The sequence below is a fragment of the Mycteria americana genome, chromosome 1, assembly GCF_035582795.1.
Source record: "Mycteria americana isolate JAX WOST 10 ecotype Jacksonville Zoo and Gardens chromosome 1, USCA_MyAme_1.0, whole genome shotgun sequence".
NCBI lineage: Eukaryota > Metazoa > Chordata > Aves > Ciconiiformes > Ciconiidae > Mycteria > Mycteria americana.
The window spans coordinates 7765977-7788652 of record NC_134365.1 but is presented as its reverse complement, the minus strand read 5'-3'; the positions used below and the strand labels follow the sequence as shown (position 1 = coordinate 7788652).

The window sequence follows — 22676 nt, the reverse complement described above, 5'->3', positions numbered from 1 at the left end:
TGTGAACTTCAAAGTGGAAGGGTGAGCCAAGAAGTAATAAAGTGATATGAAAAATAAAATGTTGAACTTTCATATTCAGGCTGTGTGATCATCCCACCCTGCTCCTTCTGAACACCCAGCTCACAATTCTGGCGATCAGAATGAAGTGGACTGGGCACAAATGGACCTTGCTGGTGCCCCTCAGTGAGCCTAGCAGACCTGCCACAGAACAAGATGGCACAGGTTTAACTACTGGGTTGTAGTGAATCCTGGCATATTTGCATCCAGAAATTCAGTTTTGAACAGTGGAGGAAAAAATTAAAAATCTTTCCTTACACCACGATTGGCAGAACAGTCCAAAACCACGTCGAGGCTTCCTTCCAGCTGGGCAGTGCCGAAGTGACCAACACTTTCGTTTCTTCAGCAGAAAGACAATGCCATAAGGAAACACCATTTTGGCTGCTCAGAGGTTTTCATGCGTCTCTTACTTCCCTTCCCTGCCAGTTTCCAACAGTGCAAACGTTAGCTATTTGCAAAAGACATGAAACTCCTCATTTGCATGGATCCCAGCAATTTGCTCAAGTTGTTTCCTGCCGTTCATGCTGGTTCATATTTTGTTAAGAGTTGTGTGTTTTCCTCCCTTATGAAATGGCAAGTTAAGAACTGTTTTTTGTTGAGATAAAAACACCAGTGAGCACAAGAACAGATCTAATACACTACAGTTCTTTCTACACAAGCTTTTCAGCCATTGGTATTTGCAATCCTGTTTCAGCCCCCAAAGTATTCACAGGCATAGATAATTTTATACTTGCAATAGATTTATTTTGAGATGTGAAAATCTATTACACTCTTCTCTTTAAATTAGGTTACATCCATCTCAGCTCTTTCTAGCATAATACTGTACAGGTTCAAATGAATTTACTATAATGAAGAATCAACACAACACCTTGAAAATGAACAGTGCTGTAAAACCAAGTGACTTAGGTACACCAGGAGCTACATATATCAGACCTAAATGATCTGTTTTAAACTTACCCACATCTGGCTAAAGCAAGAAGTTACATAAGCCATCAAAAATTTAACATCAGATTAGTATGGTCACAAGGGCAGCAATAAAACTGCCATCTGGACAAAGAGCAGGGTTCATTTCAAACGCTGGATGAATACAGCACTACTCCATTTTGCTGGAAGCTTCTTAAACAGCTTTTTTAATGTATTAGTTTCCTGATATATAGTATATGAGAGATGAAGTATTTACAGCCTCACAGTACTTTAATTGATCAGCATATATCCCATCTCCCTTCTGACTTCAGTGATTCTGCCCATGCTGTGGGCTAGCCATAAGAGCAGAGCACATCAGGGGAATGTTCCTTAAGGATTTCATAGCAGCACACACACTGGGAGTTCTTTAATGCATCCATGTTGTTAACCTATAAAAATTCTTTTCCTAAAGCAGATTAAAACAAGATTAGTGAGTACAGGGCAGGGTAGGAGTTTTACCCCTTTCCCATTGAATTATGAGAGAAACCCTGAAAACCTCCTTCACAGGATGTAGAGTTGAGCGTTATTTGAGCAGGAAGAAAAAAAAAAGTGTGGCAGGTGAACTTCCAGAAGATGAAGAATTGGAGGGCATCACTCAATTAATGCAGTCCATAACATGAATCTGCAGCGTGTCCAAATCAGGTAGAATTTCTTCACATTTGGGACATGAATACATTGAGATATTCCGCTGCTCTGGCCAGTCTTGACTACCAGTTCCTGCAAGCAGAGAAGATAAATGATTACCTGTTAATATTACTTGATTTTTCCACTCTTTTTGTGGAGCGGTTGAAAGGGGATTGGCAGCTTCCTCCTAACAGCCACAGAATCATGCTCTCTGCAGCTACCCAGTTGCCAGAATAGCCACAGGGGAGCTGGGGAGCTGCTTGCAGCCAAGCAAAGCTGTTTTAAACTGAACACAGCAGGGCCTGGCCCCATGAGCTTACAGTACCTCTTTGGACAAGGTGAGGTGAGTGTTCCCGATCTGGTGCCCTGGCTCCGTGGCGATTCTGCATCTCTGCCAAAGAGTTTCTGAGTATAAAAAAAGTAAGTCAAGGGCTCTGAAAAAAGACTGAGCAAAAGGTATCTTCCCTTTGTCTCCAGAAAATGTAAGAGGTTTCAAAATAAATCAAAGGATTTGCAAGTCAATCATGTCAACTGGTCATGCATTTAGTTCACAACTGCTGCTCAGAAACAGGACCTAGAAACGCTGCTGCTTTGCGAGATCGTGCCAGGGTCCTGCTGAAATCAGGGTCATGCAACTGACAGCAGCAGGATTTGGGCAGCTACACACCTAGGGATCTGGGGCACACTCCTCTGGAAAACTCCAAGGACTCTCAGCTATTCAGGGCAAACTGCAAATTTGATTAAAGTAGAAAAGCAAGTTACACCAGAAAAAGGGTTCAGTGCACAGTTGACATGAAATGTAACTTGATTCTTCAAATTCTGGGCACTTTTCTTGTACCCATGGCTTCCACAAGATGAGTGGAGGACACATGGTTAATATTTCTTTTTTCTCTTTTACAGCTAACAGTGCTAAAATGGTGCAATTCCAGGGTATCACAGTACTTGAAACTACGGGTACTCGCTTACCAGTGCCACCTGGAGAAGCAGCAGATATCCCTGGCACGCATGTAGCAAGCTTAGCTGCCGATTCAGCACTAAAATTGAGGCCAGAACCCAAACAAACTCAAATAAATGAGCAGGGAAAATTTACCAAGTATGAATCATCTAAAGTGAAATCTTGCTAAGGCACCCAAGTAAGAACTAACGCGTGTTACAGAGATCCTATCACAAAATTAAAATGAGAAGTCAGCCAACTAATTTTTTTTCTCTTTTAAAATTCAGATTAACCAAGAAATAATTTTTTTTCTTTCTCAAGAAAGAAAAAAAACCCAAAGTTGTTTGCCTTTCTACTGAGATGCTAGCAAGACAATGTTGGTCAACTCCAGCACATGGGGTAACAAGACAGTCCAAAGGCAGCTCAGCCAAAGTCTGTTCTCACCGGCCAAGATCTTCAAGGTTTTGCTGCTCTTTTAGCAGGTATGCCAGCTGGACAGCCAGCTGCTCCTTCTCCTCATGGATCTTCTCTCTTGCTGCCCTCTCAGCATGGAAGTCAGAACAATAAACCTCCATCTGATCAGAGAAATGAAATCATGCTGAGAATTTGTAACTTAGACTGAACCATAGTCATGTATTATATGCCAAAATAGCAAATCTATATGATAGGCTGCATCTACTTAAAACAGTCCCACAGCACCTACACACTGCAAAGTGAAGACCTGCACTACTTACAAGGTGAAGAAGACTCAGTAGTTTCTCGATTCTGTATAAGATACTTCAAGTGTCTTATCTGGGACAGTGCAATTGCCCTCTGCTGTACAGAGGCAGAAATGAGATATAAACAAGCAGCGAGGAGGTGACTTGATCGATGACACAGAGAAATCTGTGGCACAGACAGTGGAACCAGGCCAAGATGTCAGTTCTGTGCCTTAAATGTGAGGCAGACCCTTTTTAGTCACTGTTTACATATAATGGTTTGAATAAAATCATCCCTAAAACATAGGCAGTGATTCTTCAGACAGTGGTTTTAAATACACAAACACATCTATTCCTAGCTTTTGTTTGTTGTGCCAGACTCCAGCATACACAGTTCCTCCTACAGAACCGTAGGATATGGTGTAAAGGCTCTGCAGGGATCCGCAAGGCAGGCCGAGTAAGGGAATTATGCTTTGGAATTGAGGAAATACATATTCAGTATTCCAGAGTGAGCCCTTAAATAGGTCCTTCTGGTTTCTAAATATTGGGGGGGGGGGAACTAGCCAATTTCTGAAGAAGAGCTGATACCTGAGCACGGAGCACAGCTATGGTTTCAAGATCCTCCTCTTGCTTAGCAATTATCTGCTTCATTTCATCTATCTGGAGCTGCTTTGCAGCAAGTGCTTGTTCTGCCAACTCCACCTTTGCATTCAGTTGTTCCACCACAACTTTATCCACTCTGTCCAGCTGCAAGGAAGAACTATGATTATGAGATGAACTCAAAATATGACACTGCTTGAAGTGAAAGTTTGCTTCTTACTCCCCCTGCCCTTGGAAAAGCTTCCAATTTTGGTCATCAGAGGAACTTGGACTAAGACAGCAGTGGTGATTGATATTTTAATTTAAAGACTAGTTTTGAGCTTTCAAACTACATTATATCAAGGTAAAAGAGAACTCCTTAACAGACACTGCAAAGGATGTTTTCCCACTTTCCAAAATTATACAGAAGAATCTGGCACTTCCATGGAGCCTCAGTTACGAGCAAGACCTCATTGTGGCAGGCATTCTATTTAAGATTACAAAAATGTTTAGAGGTCTGCCTTCCCATATTTACAAATTATGCTGCAGGAACACCTATATGCCTTTGCACATCACTGATCTCTAAGGACTGGACTCCATACTGCATTGCAGATTAGACCGTATGTAGAAAACACCATGGAAGTATTGATGTGTGGATAAAGTTTTCTATAACTGACAGCACAGGATGTATGTTTATCAGAGCAATGCTGCGATGTTGCATGCTATATTATGTAGAAGGGATGAGTTGTTTCCTGCCCAAATTTGTTCTTAGATACATTCTCTCATCCATTCCCACTCCCCCCTAATTAATTACGATTTCTTCTTGTGATGAGTTTACCTCTTTGAGTTTCATTTCATCGATTGTTTTCATTGCCTCAGTGAGTTCAGGAAGGAGTTTGCTATATGCATCCTGCAAGCTACTAAATTTTGCCCTGTTTATGATAAGAAAAAGAGATGAAAGTTTGAAACACTTAAAAATTTTTTGAAATCTAAATAATCTGTCAGAATTTAGAAAAAAACCACCTAAACAACTCCTTGCAAATGAATCTGCATTTCTGATGAAAAAAAAATCATGCTCCATGTCTCAACATCTCTCTTCCAGTGAGTTGTGTGCTGCTCTATCCATGGACTGAGTCCAAACAAATGTCCTTACTGATCGTCTGCATTTCAGATTGAAGAATCCATCACCCAATATTTTTGTATCAAGCTCACAAATTCTGTTCAAAATGTAACACCTCTCTTAGGAAGACATGCAAGACTTGAGACTTCAAGTGAAGGAGAATTCATCAGGAGAAGAACCAGACACAGACTCCAAAGATAATGAGCAGCTTCTCCAGCAGCTGAAGACAGGTCCTTCAGGCAGTTCAGCCTCTCTGTACAGCTTGGACTGACATTTTCACACTCCTTACATGGACTGCACATGAAAGGGAGGGGGGAGCCAGAGCAAACAGGAAGTCTCTTTACCTCAGCTTCACTGCATACCTACCTCTCTTAGTTGCAAATGTATTTTAGAGACCATAGACCTCTTCATTAACATCACTGTCTCATCATTGTAACCACCTGACTTGTCCCTACCCTCCAAGCTGTGGACGCATTTACCCCTGCTAGTCAATGGGACAGTTGTTGTCACTTTTCTGCGTCCTCTCTTTGTATATTATACCTGACCCTATTATACCTATTCCATCTTTGACTTTATGACAAAAGGAAGATACAAGTCAGAGCTTACAGCTCCCATTTTCCTAAGGGAGGGGTTCACTAGACGAAAGGATACAATTTGGGCCTAATGTGGAGACTCCAGATTCAAAGTGACACAGATGCTGACGTGAATGCAGGTTTCTAGTTCAGAGTCTACTAGCATAACATGGTTTCAAAGGGTGCAGAACACAAAACTTGTATTTCAGATTCAATTCCCCTTCGGCCAGGTTCCCTTGGACTTCCCTTCCTCACTGACAATACCTCCCTGGAATATAAAACCAAGTCATACTCACTTTTCTTCATGTGTCTTGGCTTGTTCCAGCTTGACCTCTGCCTGCATGCTCTCCACCTGAAGTTCCAGCTTCTTGATGGTGTATACTAGCTGTTGCTTCTCCTCCAATTCTGATGCAGCAGCCAAGCTTTTTCTTTCCAGTACTTGGCACCTGACAGAACAAGGAAAAAGGGTTGATCTCTCCTGTTCACCTTTTCCTGATGGATTTGGCACACTAGGCATAATACAAAAAGAATCTTTGTGTGGTTCACTTTAAAGGCTTATTTTGATGAAGAACAAGGAAAGACAAAAATGAATCTATACACAGCCATCAGAAAACAAAGTTACTGAAACCAACACTTACTTTCTTACTATTATGAATCTCAAAGACCTGGAATTGGACAGAAAACTAAGCAACTAAAGTGAGGGTCTTGTAACCACTTTTTAGAACCTACACAATTGGTCTTCAAAAGTGCAGACAGTTCATGTGAAAAGGGTCATAACTAGGTCCCTTAGATTCTTCCCCTAAGACTAGAACAGGGGTTGATTATGTGAAGCAGAAAACAGCAAAGATTTGCCTTTATATCAGGAAGGGTTAAAATTGAAGGCACTGGGGTTCTATTTGTAGAACTAGGTTGGCAGCTCAGATTTTCTAAGAATTACTATATTTCTGTACTTTCATCTCCACTGACAAAGAAGAAGCAATCTTTTATGGTATTTCTATGAAACAGATATTTAACTTGATATTGGTAGAGCTGGTGAGTTTCCCAAGGTGGGAGTTGTCATACAAATATATACTGGGTGTCACGGCAGGACTTTTGTTCTTCTGAACCTTACTTTTCTTGAAGCTTCTTCTGAATCAATTCTGCTTCTTTTAACTTCTCATGGACTTCCTGAAGCTCTTTAAACAGAGCACAAACTTGCAAATTCAGGTTTTCTACTTCACTGCCAACCTTTTAGAGAAAAAATAAAGAAAATTACATATGGACAATTCAAGATAGGAAAGTTGCAGGCTAACTAAGAGATCTAACCAGGAAGTATCATTCTTTCTCTAGAGAAAACAGCGTAAGTCAGTATGCACCATTACACTCTATAGTCAATAATAAGGCCCCATCCACAAGGCTTCACAATTACCAATTATTCCTAAATACGGCAGAACCCCATTGTCTTAACACTTCCATAAAATCCAGGTGACTCAAAAGACAACACTATTACTGACTTTCCAATGTTGGCTAGAATACACCTCATGCAGATGGGAAACACATCTACATTTCCTTTCTCAGAGTTCACAATTTAAAACACACATGAGAAAAGGAGACAGACTTAGTGATTACTGCCACTCCTCTAAGCAATAGTTATAGTCTGTCAAAGAAACATAAACAAATGATCTATTCGTAGGTAGCCTTCCAGTCTGCTAGCATCAGTGAGCTCTTTCGAAAGAGGTGTGACAACAGATGTAGAACAGAAGCAGCAGTTTGGAAGTAGAGAAGTAGAGGCGGCAGACTAAAACCTTAGACCTTCTCCTCCCACTTATATCCTGCACTGGGAATACCCCTTCCATTCTAGTTTCCTCATTCTTGTTTCATGCAGAAAGCAGAGAACACAAAGGGTTTTATGCAAAGGGTTTTATTTATTTTAATTATGCGTGAAACTCCTCCAGCCAAATGGCTCTCTCCCCTACGCACACCAGCCTCTCCCGTGCCACACACAAGTACCACAGGAGTGGAAGGCTTCAGCTCTTGACTTTTTGAAGGAGAAAATACAACCCCAGATGGTAACTCTATTACCATTCATTCATGAATCACCTTTGCAAACCAAGAAGAAAATGATTTCTAGTAAAACTATCAGTTTTGTTGCAAGTCACTGGCCATCTCATTTGGGCTTTAGACCACAGGAAGATCATTGAAGGATCCTAAAGACAGGCAAAAAGCAGGAGGAGGAAAGAAACAGCAGCTGTGTTCTCCTCCAACCCAAGACAAAAAGGACACAAAAGAGTTTCAATTCTTAAAATATATCCCCATGCTCTAGAAGACGTGAAACCTTTGACTCCTGCTGGTTTGTAGTTTCTCGAGGTACATCCTGGAGCTTTCCTAAAGAAATGTCTGAATCTCATCATCATGCTAGCATCAGTTTAATTGTCCCTAGTACTGTAATTTTCATTGATAATGTCTTATCAAATGCACGGAAAGTCTCCAGTCCAGCTTGGGAATGAGCTGGGTGGCTGTGGCTAAAAAGATATCAGGTGTATCAAGAGCATGCTGCTGTCCTATTTCCTTGAAGAAAAGCTCCAGTTTTCTAACAGGGAAAGTCCAGCACTTCCCCAGGCAACCGAAGCAATAGAAGCTGTTCATCCATGATGACCTGTGAACACTTCCAGCTTTCATCTCAGAGCAAAAGTGTGGAACACAGCCAGTGTGACTGAGAGGCAGACAGAACACAATTGTCTACGGACAGATGTTGCTCAGGACACCCTCCACAAGCTGCTCAAGCTAGTATCATTCACCAGTCGTACCAAGCAAAAGGGACTGAATGTAATGGTGTAAACACTCACAAAGCACATTGCACTACATTTTTTCTATCTCAGAAGCAAAGAGATCGTTCTTCTACCATCATAGCTGCAAAACAAGCCACAAAATTATTTTATACAGCAATCCAACTAATCCAATCACACTCACAGATGAAAGCACTGGTTTTTTTAAGGTGATGGCATTTCAATTTGCAGAAAACTAGACATCAGTAGAAATTGCCTTAACAGAAAATTTGTCAACAAATGAAACCACATATCACTGGCAAAAGTCTGACTTTAATAAAGCTGCACTGTGAATTCTTGGTCCCCGGTGAAAGCCATCGTAATTCAAGATGCTTTACTTAATTGGAAGACAATCAATCTGTGCTTCTGGAAAGCAAGTCTGGCAGCCTCGCTGAAAGAAAAGGCTAACCCGACTCAAAAAATCCCATCACACAGTACAGATTGTCTCTTCTCAATGCCCATTTCTTAGCCTGTCCAGGAAAGGAGCAACACCTAACTCATAGCCTCCTAGATCTCTGCTTCTGGGAACCTTGCAAGCAGCCTCCCAGGGAAGACAGACCAATAACCGCAGTGGTGCTTTAAGATGACTTGTCTCAGGAGACCTGGCTGAAGTTAGCATCCAGCTGCCGTTTGGCAGAGGATGGGCTCTAGCCTCTTTTCCCCCAGCCACTCCTCTCTCTCCAAACCCTTTTGGAATTCGAGTAACATATAAAGATAAGTCAACAAAAACTAATAAAACAAAAAAAAGAGAGCAAGTTATGGGTGTACAAACACACATGCACACACACACACACATCTATATATCAAGGGAAGTCTTTGCAATAGGAAAGGGTAGAGGAAAGTAATCCTGTTTTTCTTATTATTTCTAGCAAATGTGTGAACCATTGCGATGAATCTGAAAGATTCCCATTGCAGAACACTTTAATACATGGGTTTTTTGAGAAAGTGTTTCTTTGCATTTGGAGCTTTTCAGGAGATATTTTGAAGATTTTGAGTAAAAAGCATTGGGAAGGTTTCAACTTTTCCTTCTCTCCCAGGATGTCTTCAAATGCAGAGCCCTCAGATGGTCCACACTGCACCCCCACATTGTTTCATTAAAGATCTACATTTTACAATAGGGGGAGATAACATGAGCTCCACCAACAAGAGCCCTCTGAAGAAACCCAACAGCATATAAATGGAAACAACGAGTGCCATCACAAGGATCTTGCTAGGCTGACCTCAGTGTCAGTACTTAGATGAGGAGCATCTGGCTCAAGCTGGCTCAAGCTCAGGCAAAGTTGAGATAAAAATACTGGAAAGAATTAACTGAGACATCATCTGCTTTCCTTAGAAAGGACATCTCTTGGCCTGACCACAAACTGGTCTTGTTTAACTAAGCCAGCCCTGCCCTAAAATACTCATCCTGGCCTTCGGAAGGGCACAGGTCTCCAGCAGATCCCATACCATATTTGCTAGGCCCATGCAGCACCTCAGATAACCCACATTGCCTCATATACAGGCATTCGTAGTTGCCTGTATTATGCAGTTGCACTGAACCTGAATGCGTCTCCACTGCCATGGGAACTTACATGCTTACCTCACGTAGAGATGCCTACAATGGTAGGCACATAAATTTAGGTGTCTGAATCTGAAGCTGAATCCCAACCCCAACATCCATTGAAACCCTTAACTGAAAACAACAGGACTGAGTTTGCCTGGAACTGTGTCTCAATCCAAGATAGTTATGTGCCACTATTATAATACATCTCACCAAAAACATGAAAAAAAAACCAAACCAGGTGCCATATCAGCTCCACATTTAAAGTCTGTTTTACAGTATGCTGTCATTGGATTCTGATCCAAAAGCAGTGAGGAAATTCACCCAGTCTAGAAGACTTTCTGGAGCTAGAAATGACTGCATCTCTCTCTGTTTAGTGGGCATGGCCAGGGCAATGAGGTATACCTGCAGTTATGCCGTGCTTCCCTAATTTTTGGCTACCAATCTCACCCCTTTTTGGTGGCTAGTGTAATTTGGAACCACCTCTAAGATATGGATTGGAAAGTTCAAAATTCACTTCCATACCCTGTGCAGGATAATTGCCCGTTACTCCCTGAGTACAAGTGGAAATCTAGGCCCTGACGTTGTTGGCCTCAACAAGTAAGCTGTATGTTGTTAAATCTCAGCTCAGGAGGACAGGTACTTACAGCCTCTGAACTCTCCTCTTCCTCCTGTTCAGTTTGTGTCCCACTCTCCAGGCAGTTGCTGGTTTCTTTCTCCAGCTTTGACAGTCTGGAAAACAAAGATCCAACAATAATGGATTTGGCCTATATTTAAAGTGAGATTGTGACTATTCAAGGATTTCATGCAAGTCATGTACTCTCTTTCTAACATCACAGCCACAAATGAGAGGCAGAATTGAAAGCACAGACATGCAGGAAAGCCTGCACAATCATGGGGGTTCCTGAAGAACGCAGGACACCCAGAATGTATATTTAATTAAAATGGATGTATGAGCCTGCAGGTGTGGTGAATGACAGTGACACTCAGTCCACAGTGATCCATCTTTGGTAGAGTCCAAAACTGCTAACCCTTTGGAAATGGGTCAGTCTGTTCACTGAATCCAGCAATTAATATTGTCCCCATTTTCCTTTGGTGTTTTCAGAGGCTGAGATTTCCAAGAATCATTTGGCTATGGCTCATTACCTCTTCTAGGAAGACCACGTAGAAGCAATTACTGTGACACCAACCTTTCATAGTAGATAATGTCCAGGAAGTCTTATTCTGTCTCTGCGAAGTGGGGATTTGCAACAGCTACTGCTTAGGCAATTTTCCATGCCTGAACAGTCATGCCAATTTATATCAATACAACTGAGCTGAGATGGACCCTCATGCAGGTCTCACTGGAAAAACTCTCTCTTAGACAAGTTTGGAATTAAACTTATTTTAGACATTTCTAAGGAGCTTTTCCAAGCTCACACATTGCTAAATGTAGCCTGCCACTATCATGAAGAGGACTGTAATCCCTATTTTATACACAGTGATTTGCTTAACGCCCCCCACACAGATGATTCATACAAAACCAAATAACGACAGAGGAGTGAGTGGAGAGAACATCCTCAACTAGTCACCATATCATCCTGACATAACCCGGGGAAAGTTCAAACCCAAGAGGAAATAGGTAATTTGTCTTGATCTGTGGTGCTATAGGAAATAACAATAAAACATGGAAACTCTTTTGCCCACAGAAGAGAACCTGTGGTTTATCCCTATTAAGGACTACCATAAAAAAAAAAAAAAGTTATCACTACGGAGTGCTCGGGAAATTCCCCATTGAGGTCACACTGATATTTCAGCTTGTCTCTGATCAGCCACAGACTTGGTAACTGCAGCAGCCCTGAAAGAAAACAGCTCCAAATGTTACAGTACACCTGCTTCATACCTCTCTTTGTGATCCTGCAGCTCCTTCTCAAGTTTTTCCCTCCTCTGAGTTTCATTTCTAAGGCAGCAGAGCAGCTGGCTCACAGTTAGCTCCTCAGACTCCAAATTCTTCGATTCATCTGCAGGTTTGCTCCTGCTTCAAACCAAACCAGAAGTAAGTAACAACAGCTACGACTGTACTAGAGCACTCCCTTATCCCTAGTTCTGGGACCCAGTCTGAGAGGCCACCGTTTCACACGGTGCTGAAAAACAATGTTCTGAGCAAAGGGCTCATTCCTAAGAACCAAGACCTGCCCACAAGCTGCTAGCCACAGTCCCCGTGCGTGCAAATGTAGTCCTTGCTTTGCACAGTGCTCAGACAGTCCCCTTCAAGCTGGGGGAACAATTTAGTAGTTAAGCAAGGAAAACAAAAGCAGTTGAGACAACACAAAACCCAGTGCTTTTATTCTGACCTACTTTGCAGCCCCTTCTGCAAAGTGGTGCTGTCTGTTCCCAAAATAACTTTTTTTTTCCAAGGAAACATGCAACATTTCTTATCGCTGTCTCATTCCTTTCCAGAAAAAGAAGGCAAGTTCCACCATCAGAAATTGCTTTCTTTTTCAGAAGAAATCTCTTCAATATTTCACCTCCATCATGTTCCATAGCTCTTTTGAAAATCGCATTATGCTACTGTAGAAACGAACCAAAACAAATACGAAACTCTCTGAAAAATAAGGTTAGTTAATTTCCTGGTGATAAAATACTGTATTCCATTCCCTCCATTTTTATGTCCATTAGAGAGGAAGTCAAAATCCCCTAACTATATGGTAAGATAGGCAGGTTATATACACTGTACACTTCAGAAGCTCAGCTGTAAAATGGCATGTTTTTTATTTTGCTTTTGTAGTTCAGAACAGAAAGTAAAGCATAGTCCTCTATGTGCTCCTGAGAGCTAGAAATCTTTGGTGAGCAAAATTCAATACCCCAAAGACAGTGTTCTGTCAGGATATTTTAAGTAAATAACTTTTATCAGGGGATTTTTAGTGCACTGTTCTACTCTTACAGAAATAAACCTGTCCTGAGTGGATCACATTTCTCTGAACCTGTTAACAGCACCAGTCTAAAGTTTCAATGTTGCACAAAGACACATGGTGACATGGGAAATATTTTAAGAGGTATATATACCTCCTGTTCTTGTAGATAGGGCCCACATACTCATCAAAAGGTAAGCAAGTCCCACAAAGAATGTCTTCTCGTAATCAGTGTTCCCACAAGCCACCGCTAACGACAAGCTTGCAGCCCTGTCTGTGGTCAGCAACTCTCTGTTTCATCTATGACCGCAACTTCCCCCCCCACCTTCCACTTCTTAACTGCATGCCGAGGGACAAGTTTTCTATGTCATTACATTAAAACACTGTTCTCCCCTCCAATGACGTAGGGAGTGACAGGGGTTTAAGGGAAAACCTGTACATGGAGCACAGCTTTCTGGCCTGCTATGCCCTTAGCATTTTCTATATCCTTTCCTTCCAAAAGCAAAGGCCACAAAGTAAATAAGAGAGTCCAGCCGCAACCATGTAGCTGCTAAATTGGGCAGTATCCAAAATGGAAAGTTTAATAGTATCAGCTGTCTACGTCCATGAGGAGTAAAGGTTCAGCTAGGGGCAAGAAAGTCCCTTGTGCCCTCGAGCTGATGTAAAGATCAAATTTTGAGAAGTAACCTAAACAGAATGCTGGTATCTTAAGCCTAGTAACCTGAAAAATAAGGACTATGTTATTGCACTGTCTGTCTACCCCACCGTGATACACTTTATACCAACCACACACAAACAGAACAGACAGGGTTCAGCTCTGAAAAACCACAAGACCTCTGATTCTTACCAACATCATTATAATTGGGTAGAGGACAGATACTCTATTAGATGGTCTCCAATGACTAGAAGGGAGGGAGTCCCTGCAGCCTCTATCTTTATCGTTTCTGTTTGGCCTCTCTTAAAAGCCTGAAAAGTTGGCAAGTCAGCATGTACATAAATGCTTGGTGACCTGGCCAGAATATGCACTCCCTCTTGTCAACTAGTGAAAATTGGAAGGAAAAATGCCAGAGAGCTGAGGGTCTTTCAATATGGCAGGAAGGTAGAGCTACTGCAATGGAGAGATGCAAGACCACAGAAAAACAGGATTTTCTAGTGCATTCCTCACAGAAAAAAGTTCCCTCACATTGAAAACAAAACACATTGCAGAAGTCTGACTCACACACATCACACAAGAACCTACGTACATGTGCATAGCAACGTTACTGGTCATTGCACCACTATTCTCTTGATGTTCCTTTGCAGTTCTAGTTATTTCTCCTTCCTAGGAAAGGAAAAACACTATTAGCTTGGTATTTGGACTAAGCAGGACACAGTTTTATTTACTTGAGTTAAGGAAGGAAGAAAAACAGGGAAAACTACTATAATGGCAACAAAAATAAATAAAACACAAAACTCCTACAGGTCAGTTTCACGTTTGGAAATTCTTAAATACTTCACATGCCTTCCCCTGTATCTCTTCTGGACTGATCAGAGAAGAGGAACAACAAGATTTGGCCTTCTCCTTTCATCAGCAGCTTCCATGGCCACTCTCCCCTTTAAAGATGACTGGGCACCACACTGCAACAGCCAACATCACTGCAGGTGACTTTAAATATAAGCCTAAAAACCACTCTCCTGCCTCCCAAAAGAATCACTCTTCTTTCCCACTACAAAACTCGCTCCTTGATCTTTGTAGCCCAAAGGAGAATCTTTGTAGGTTTCCTGCAGTCTGAAGTTTTCTTTGACAACTCTAAACAAGTTTTATTTAAATTCTCTTAATTTCTTGTTGAACTTGTACTTTCCAGAGAGGGATCTGCTATTATGGGGATAGTGGAGACCCACATTTTCACATTTCACATTTTGCCTGTGAAGATTTTTCAGATACAAGAACAGTAGAAAAAGTAGATTTTTGTGCCTCTAGGGAACACTCTACAGCTTTACACTTAGTTTTGTTTGCTTGCATCTCTACCTGTCAATAGAAAGTGAGCCCCATTCCCAAAAGAAAATGTCCCCCTCTATGCATAGGTGTTGTCCCTTAACAAAATAGTACCGATGTTCCCAGGAATTCCAACTAAGTTAAGACTCTTAACATTCTGAATTAGTCAGAAATCACCTGTTGGACCATGTTGGTTTTTCCAGATAATATTTTTAGTGCGATGGAGGCTACCTATGAAATTAATTTACTTTGAGCATGAAAGTGGAAAGACAAAAATAAATTTTAAGTCCTTTACCACTACATTTTATAACACGCAAGTGCTCCATGTCAGGTAATCTAAGAGACCACAGAATCATAGAATCATTTAGGTTGGAAAAGACCTTTAAAGATCATCGACTCCAACCATTCAACTCATCTCCGAAATCCACCATGCCTATATCTTGTGTTACTGCTGTTGCTGGCAGTTTGCTGTTCCCTCTCAAAGGGGCATAAAGACTTTTCATTGACATGGGTATAGATTCACCCTTTCTACTAAAGGAAGACAGGATACTAAATACCTCACTGTAAAATGTCATCAAGTAAACATCGTCACCATAATTACACTCAGACCTGACTTCCTCATCATTTAGCCTGGTATGAGAAGAAAATTCAGTTTACAAAAAAAGGAGGACCAAGCTGGAACCAAAGTTTCTGGCCGCAGGTCACCGTGCTCTTTTTATTCCCCTCACTTACGTTCATCCCAATCTCCACAAAGGAATCCTCTGCTGAGGGGATGTTCAGCTTGACCTGCAGTTCTGAAATGATGGCCAACAGATCTGCCTTCTCAGCCTGGAGCCGCTGCACCTGGGATTTCAGCTGCCTCGCTTCCTTCTCGGGAGCTATGCAGCCCTCCTGGGATAAACAAACCCTGCATTAGCCGACCAAAAGGAAACACCAGCCAAGGAGCACAGAGCCTGAACATAACAACGGTGTCCCACATCCCTTCTTCTCTGTTTAGGTTTGCCTGGAAAAACCCAGTGTACAGATCCCTAAACTATGCTTTGGTCCACTAGATAGCAAGAAGTCTAAACTGTGAAACCAAGTTAATCAAACGATGAGCATCATGCTTCTGGAAAACATGGGCCTGGTTCTCTGAATGCACAGAAAATTAGGATGCAAATCTTTGCCTGACTCTATGCCTCTCACTATCACATAGGGTATCAGCCAACCTACAGAATTATTGTCCAGAATTATTGTATTTTTTCACCCATATCCTTATTCCTCTTTTCCAAAATCTACTGAAGATTCTTGGGAGAAAAGACCAGTAGGCAGAGAGCTTTTCCACATATCCCACTTTCAGCCTTTCCCCACCATACAACTTCTCTGTACCCCATCTCCATGTATAAATCTCTCCCTGTGTCCCTGACCTTCACACAAAGTCCTATATCCCTTCCACAAAGCGTCTGTCCCTCAGAGATTCTCGCCAAACTTAATCTCTCCTTCCAAACATGACTGTCTCCTTCACCTTCTGCCTCTTCCCTTTCCCCAGGATCCTCAAAACCCTCTCTTAAGCCTCTCGAAGCCTCATTTTTTTCTTTTCTTTAGATGCCTCTCCCCATTATGAAACTTTCCCTGTGAGTTTGTTTCTTCCTCATTTTGTAATCTGAGCCTTCCACCTCCTGGTAATGCCTTTATTACACCACATACCATCAATGTAAATTCTGGACAATTCCTGAAGTCTGAATTACGTTCTAATCTATCATTCATGTCAAATCTCCAAACTCTTGCTATGCTGACAGCGTCTCTCATCCTGCAGTACTGCCCTACCCACCTGACTTGCTGCTGTCTCTGATTTTGTGCTTAGGCTGTAAGAGGATGCAATTAGAGTCTGCTCCAGTGAAGAAGAGAGAGCTTTACAGCAACCTGTGCTAACAGAGGTATGGTTTTGAGAGAAATCCTGCTATGCGTGCTGGTTTATCACTAAGGGAGGCATCACAATACATCTGTGATTTACTTTGAGTGAAACAGAGATGTCACTTAACAGTAGCAATGTACTATAGTCTATCTCAGTTAATAATAAAACATGGAGGTGAGAGAAATTAGACTAATTTTAAATTAGTCTTTCTGTTAGAGGAAATTTTTTCATGCTCTTTCTAAACAAAAGAAAAAAAAAAGAAAAAGAAAAAAAATTAAAGTAGAACTAAAGCATTCAAGACAAAAAGTCATTTTGGCTTAAATGACAGTCATCCTGAAAATCATGATCAGAAATGAAAATGTTGCTGTCTAAATTACAGTTACCACTGGCTGATAAAACTGCAAAGAATCACAGAAGAAGCAGTGCTTACTCTATGAAGCTCTTGGAATGACATAATTAGAAGAGATTTATTTTTCTTATCTGGATGTTGGATTACTCAAGCAGGTTGAATCACTCTGTCAGTAACATACTTTAAGTATTCACAGTACAAGAAGTTCTAAAATAGAGGCAGAATAAATCGTCTTCCCCTTAAAACTTCCCCTTAAAAACTACTCCAGATTTATGAAATTCTGACCTTCCTTGACAATCCTGAAACACAACTTTTAGCCTATAAAGTAAAGATTGTGTAATACTTACACAATCACACTATTTATACATGACTTTCTTCCCCCTTGTAACTTCTGAACTCATTGGCCACTTTTGATTTACATGCTGAAAAATTTCTTAGAGACTTCCATAAAATAGGCAGTCAGGAGAGGAAAGGAGAGTCTACTAGTGTCTCCATTGAGAAAAAGGCTAATACACTCATTCATCAGGCAACAGAGAATCCACATGGGTCCTGGAAGTACCAGATACCAGGATTCATCAGTTTGGCTCTGCATGAAACTTCTTGTTAAATACCTCTTCACATGACCATGTGGGACACAAAGCAGGTTTTGTTTTAATAGGCTTTGTCCATGTCTTCAGTACTACCTGCAAAATGTTGCCTGGCTACTAAGCAATCACCTGCAACATTAGAAATTATGTGTAAAACAGAGGGAGGAAGCTCAGTCAGGCTCAAATGGGGCAGCAGAAGTACAGATCTAATCTGACCTCAGTAAAAGAGTTTTCTGAGAGGAGAATGATATCATAAAAATAGATGGCAGGTAATTTTTTTTTTTTGGTTACATGTCAACTTCTCCCTGGAAACACAAATACAAAAGCAATTAAACCATCATGAGAGATAGATAATCTAATGATCAAAGGGAGGGATAAAGTCAAGAGATACCCAACAGTAAACAAAATAAAGAATGAAAAGTTAGCAAGAAATGTTAATTTCTTATTTCTTATGTCAAGAATGTTAACTATTACTGTTAATTAAATGTTAACAGAAATGTAAATTATCTCAGGTGTGGCACAGTTTTCTGTTACTACACTCTAAGAAGCCTTACTTTATAAAATAAGTCAGGCTAACACATCTTGTTAGAGCGTAAGGATAAAAATGGCGATGTTAACAAATCTCCCAGTGTGATGAAGGGACTGAATGCTCTAGACTTTCAATTTGAAAACATGTCAATCCAACCAATTCCTTATTTACCATTTCAGCTCCTTCTTCTCTTTCCTTTAAGCTCTGAAGTTGTTGCTGTAGCTGTTCATTTTCAATGCACTTGGCTAGCAAGCACTGCTTAGCCTCCTTAAACTTCAACTCGTAAAATTCTCGTTCTTCTTTCTGCTTCTCTCGCCATATGGAAAGTTCCTCATATCGGTCCTTCATAGCTTGGTTATGCAACTTCATGGCTTCTGAACGATAGCCAGAGACAAGACATTGATTCACATTAATACTCTGTCAATGAAACAGCAGATTTCTACTACACTGAGCTCAGCATTCTTCAGTATCAAATGGGTCAACAATAATAGGGTATGAAATGCAAACCTCCTTCTCATGTACCTTAAATACCAAACCAAAACTAAACTTATTACAGTCTGTTAGCACTATAATAAATAGCTTTAAATCCACTGCTGAAATCACATGCCCATACTTTCTCACTTCTTGACTTATTCCTAAACCAAGAAGTACAAGCAAGAAGTACTGTTCCCAAGAGGTACTTGGTATCTTGCTGCATGTGTTATTTACATGATCAACCCAAATGAAACTACTGAACTGAGATTCTGAAACTACTGAGACTTGGTAGGGAAAACAGACATCCTAGACTGGTGAATTACTGCATGAAAACGGATGCTATCAAATCAAATGTCTCAAATATGCCCAACAATGCTCTACTTGAACATTTGGTTAAGATTTAATTGAAAGCATTGAAAAAATATACCCGACAACTTATAGCAAAATCAGTTCCCCCTGGCTGGGAAGCCATGCGTATGTAACAAAGTCAGTATGTAACAATGTCAGTCTTACTATTGCAAAATGCTTACAAGATTTTTAGGAAGAGTCAATGAAAGTATTTCAGACTTGCTTTTTTTAAAGCAAGAAACTCAAAGCCAGTTGCTTGAAAGTCTTTTATACACTGTATTTTCCAGTAACTTCCATTATGTCCTGATGTCGTATTATAAACTGCCAACAAATCCTTCAGGTTATGTAAATAAATGTAGCTCTGGAGAATGATTCTGCAAGGTACGAGTTACAACAGCTGTAAATATGGTCCTGAAACATTATCTTATTACGATATAAGGCCTTTTAGCAAAATACCAGAGGTACTTCTAGAAACAACTTTCCTGCCAGATACCCATGAGACTCCAAGGCAGAGAACTTGGACCAGGTCCAAAAAGGATTCAGGCGAAATTTAAACACTAGTGTAAAAAATCACAGCACACAAGATACATGACTTTATGCTCTGCTGCCATATAAACAGTGAGGTACCTCTGTCTTTTACACAGAATATTCCCAGATCCCTTGGGTTTTGCTCTATCCACTTTAAAAAAAAATTCGTATCTGACACCTAAACTCCTGGGATCCAGAAACAAATCTATCTCAACTGACAGACTCAAATCATTAGGCATTTTCAGGGAAACCTATCGGTTTCTCCCAGATAGACCCTGCCACGGCCACCACTTCCTTTTGAAGTACAGAAGGTGCTGCCACATCTAAACATTCATAGTCGTTACTACACACAGTGCAGGGCAGCCTGCTCCAATTCCCCTCTCTGCCCAAGCGGATGCAGCTCCTTTCAGACAGCATCCTAACCCAAACTCTTCTGGGCACTGTGCAGTACCCACCCCTCGTGATACAGCTATGGCAAAATGTTAGTCTGTCTGCAATGGAGCTGCCCAACAGTCCTAAAATACAAACCAAAAAAGCTTTTAGAGGCTGACAAGCAAAGAGCATATCATAGCAAGAGATTTTTCACCTCGCCTCCTAAAATACAGAGTGCTATACTGCTTATATGTATAATTCTAAAGCAAATAAGTCACCCATACATTGGGATGTTCTCCCCCTAATCTGCCATTACTGATTCAGTTTGATGTGCTCTATCAAATTGGCCTTGCCACTTGCAGAGTCATTTATACAGCATATGCTACGTAGCTATAAAATGTTATCCAGCAAGGGTAAATGAGCATAGAATTCACACTCATAGGACAAAAAACCCCACAGAAGAGACTCAGGACTTTTGCATTTCAAGACCAGTTCACATGCACATTCACCTTTTAACTCATTGTTCTCAGTGATTAGTTCTTTCATCTGCTGTACCATCTCTTCTGGGGTGTAGGTACTAAGGGCAGGGGCAGCCATGCTGTCCGTTCCATTTTCCATTTTACTCCTGGGATGCTCTCCATTTTCAGCAGGACAGCTCTCCAACTTGCTGGACATCTCTGAAGGGTCTACTACAGGGTTTGCAAAGAGAAAACTCCTGATTTCTTGCCCAATAAATGCTTATAAAGAAAACATAATCATACCTTCTTTTTATTAAGACCAGCAAGCCACACGTCTTGTCATAACACACAGGCACCTTCCAATCCCTCTGACCCTGCTACACCAGAGTACCTGTGAGTATCCATATCCCATTAACCCCTCACAGGACTGCATGAATGAGCAACTGAGCCCCCAGATGTCTCTCGGGCTAACCAACCCTTCCTCAGGAGCCCTTCCTCTGGGAATGAAACAAGATCCCCTGTCTCACCCACTCTCCCTTCTTTCCCTCACCAGCCCTGGGCGTGCACAGCCCGACAGTATTTTGGGAGGTCGGCACTCCCGTCCCTGAGGAGAGCGGGCTCCGACTCCCGTCCGGCCCTGACAGGGCCTGGGACGCCGCCGCCTCCCGCTGCCCCGCTCGGCCTCAGCGCGCCCCGACGCTGCGTTTCACGCCGAGATTCCATTTCCGCTGATTTTTAACTTTCATTTTCGCTTTCTTGTCCCCTTCTTACTTCTCCACCGCACACTCGGCACCCTGCCGCGGTACCGGGGGAGTCTGAGGCGCCCACACCCGCCTCTGCCCAGTCACGGCCGTTCCGTCCCGCCGCAGGCCCCCCCCCACCGCCCCCCGGCCGGGGGCGGCCTCCGGGAGCCGCAACCGGCGTTTCCCCGCTTGCCCTTCCCCAGCGCGGCCCGCCCTCCCCGCAGGCCCACCCCGGATCCGCCGAGTCACCAGGCGAGCCCGCCCAAGGCGACCGGGAGGGAAACTGGCCGCCGCCGCCGTTCCCCGCGCCGGGCTCGCCTCAGGGGCAGCCACCGCCGCCCCCCGCCGAGCGCCGCCCCGCTCACCCCCCTCACGGCGCGCCCATGGCGGCAGCGGCGGCCCGGCTCAGCTGACTGCCGTCCCCGCCTCCTCCTCCTCCTCCGCGGGGACTTCCCGAGCTCCGCGCTTCCCGCCCACCGCCCGCCCGGCGGCAGGGCAGGCTGCGGGCTTGCCTCCGGGTGCCAGGCCTCCTGTCCCAGCGCCCTCGCCCTTTTCCGGGCACGTCGTGTCTTCTTTCCCTCACACGCCCCCCGGTTCCCGCTCTGAGGAGCCCAGGGCCTGCCAGCAGAGTGGGAACCGAAGCAAAATCCCCCAAGGAGAAGCAAGGTCGTCGGGGGGAAAATCGTGGGTTTCCACAGAACAAAGATAGGCTAGAGGACATGGTGGAGCAGAGCAGCGTCAAGAGGGATGATTAGGAAAGGCTTCTTGTTGCACGAGGCCTGAAAGCTGGGATCAGGCAGCAGGTGTGAGGTGAACAAAAAGGAGCGCTTTTCACAGAGGGAGTAATGACGTTTTAGTGATTATTGCCACGGGATCAAATCGGTTAGGATGGGGTTTGCCACACTATGGGGGTGTCACCCCATAATGGCTGTTAAACGTTGTGACTGGATGCAGTGTCTGGGCCGGGAAGTCATTGTAAGTCTGGTTCCCAGGGATGGAGGTAGTTGGGGCAGTTCATCCTTAATGACTGCCCTTCACAGGATGCCGAGCGGGAAGTACCCCACAGTGCCTGTGCTTAGGTAATAGGGCCAACTATGATATTGTTGGTCCTATTAGTCTGTCCCCGAAAAGTCTGTCGGGGACAGACCTTTTAGCAAGGCCTGTTGTGACAGGACAAGGAGCAATGGTTTTAAACTAAGGGAGGGCAGATTTAGACTGGATTTAAGAAAGAAATTTTTTACAGTGAGGGTGGTGAGGCACTGGCACAGGTTGCCCAGAGAGGTAGTGGAGGCCCCATCCCTGGAAACATTCAAGGTCAGGTTGGATGGGGCTCTGAGCAACCCGATCTGGTTAAAGATGTCCCTGCTTTTGCAGGGGGGTTGGACTAGATGACCTGTAAAGGTCCCTTCTAATCCAAAGCATTCTATGATTCTATGGTATTTTGCTTCCTTTGTTTTCAAACCTTTAAGATCATCGAGTCCAACTGTAAACCACACCAAGACCACCACTATACCATGTCCCTAAGCACCTCATCCAAACGTCCTTTAAATACCTCCAGGGATGGCGACTCAACCACTTCCCTGGGCAGCCTGTTCCAATGCTTGATAACCCTTTCAGTGAAGTAAAATTTCCTAATA

At 42.7% G+C, this 22676-nt stretch overlaps 1 protein-coding gene across 7 annotated transcripts; it reads right to left on the bottom strand.

Moving 5' to 3' along the window:
* Positions 1 to 778: 778 nt before the first annotated feature.
* OPTN (optineurin) lies at positions 779 to 21530 on the bottom strand. Of its 7 annotated transcripts, none has more exons than XM_075522299.1 (14): positions 21405 to 21530; positions 20348 to 20527; positions 18288 to 18490; positions 15490 to 15648; positions 14027 to 14103; positions 11774 to 11908; positions 10539 to 10623; positions 6659 to 6774; positions 5844 to 5993; positions 4694 to 4787; positions 3865 to 4023; positions 3023 to 3153; positions 1970 to 2049; positions 779 to 1737 (listed from the first exon to the last, which is right to left on the bottom strand). In XM_075522299.1, exons 2-14 carry the CDS (start codon positions 20511 to 20513, stop codon positions 1616 to 1618), a joined length of 1677 nt encoding a protein of 558 aa, XP_075378414.1. In that variant the 5' UTR covers positions 20514 to 20527; positions 21405 to 21530; the 3' UTR covers positions 779 to 1615. The 7 variants fall into 7 exon arrangements, with proteins under 7 accessions (XP_075378414.1, XP_075378806.1, XP_075378749.1 ...); XM_075522691.1 differs by having other exon boundaries at positions 11774 to 11905; XM_075522634.1 differs by having other exon boundaries at positions 20348 to 20524; positions 21405 to 21450.
* Positions 21531 to 22676: the final 1146 nt, after the last annotated feature.

Bases quoted from the DNA above. Each gene is read 5' to 3' on its own strand.
- OPTN (XM_075522299.1), bottom strand. From the start codon at position 20,513: ATGTCCAGCAAGTTGGAGAGCTGTCCTGCTGAAAATGGAGAGCATCCC. The intron at 15,649-18,287 runs GTAAATAAGGAA...TGTTTATCCCAG, and splicing joins GAGAAGAAGGAGCTGAAATG to GAGGGCTGCATAGCTCCCGA. The intron at 6,775-10,538 runs GTAAGTACCTGT...TTTCTCTAAAAG, and splicing joins AAGAGGAGAGTTCAGAGGCT to GTTGGCAGTGAAGTAGAAAA.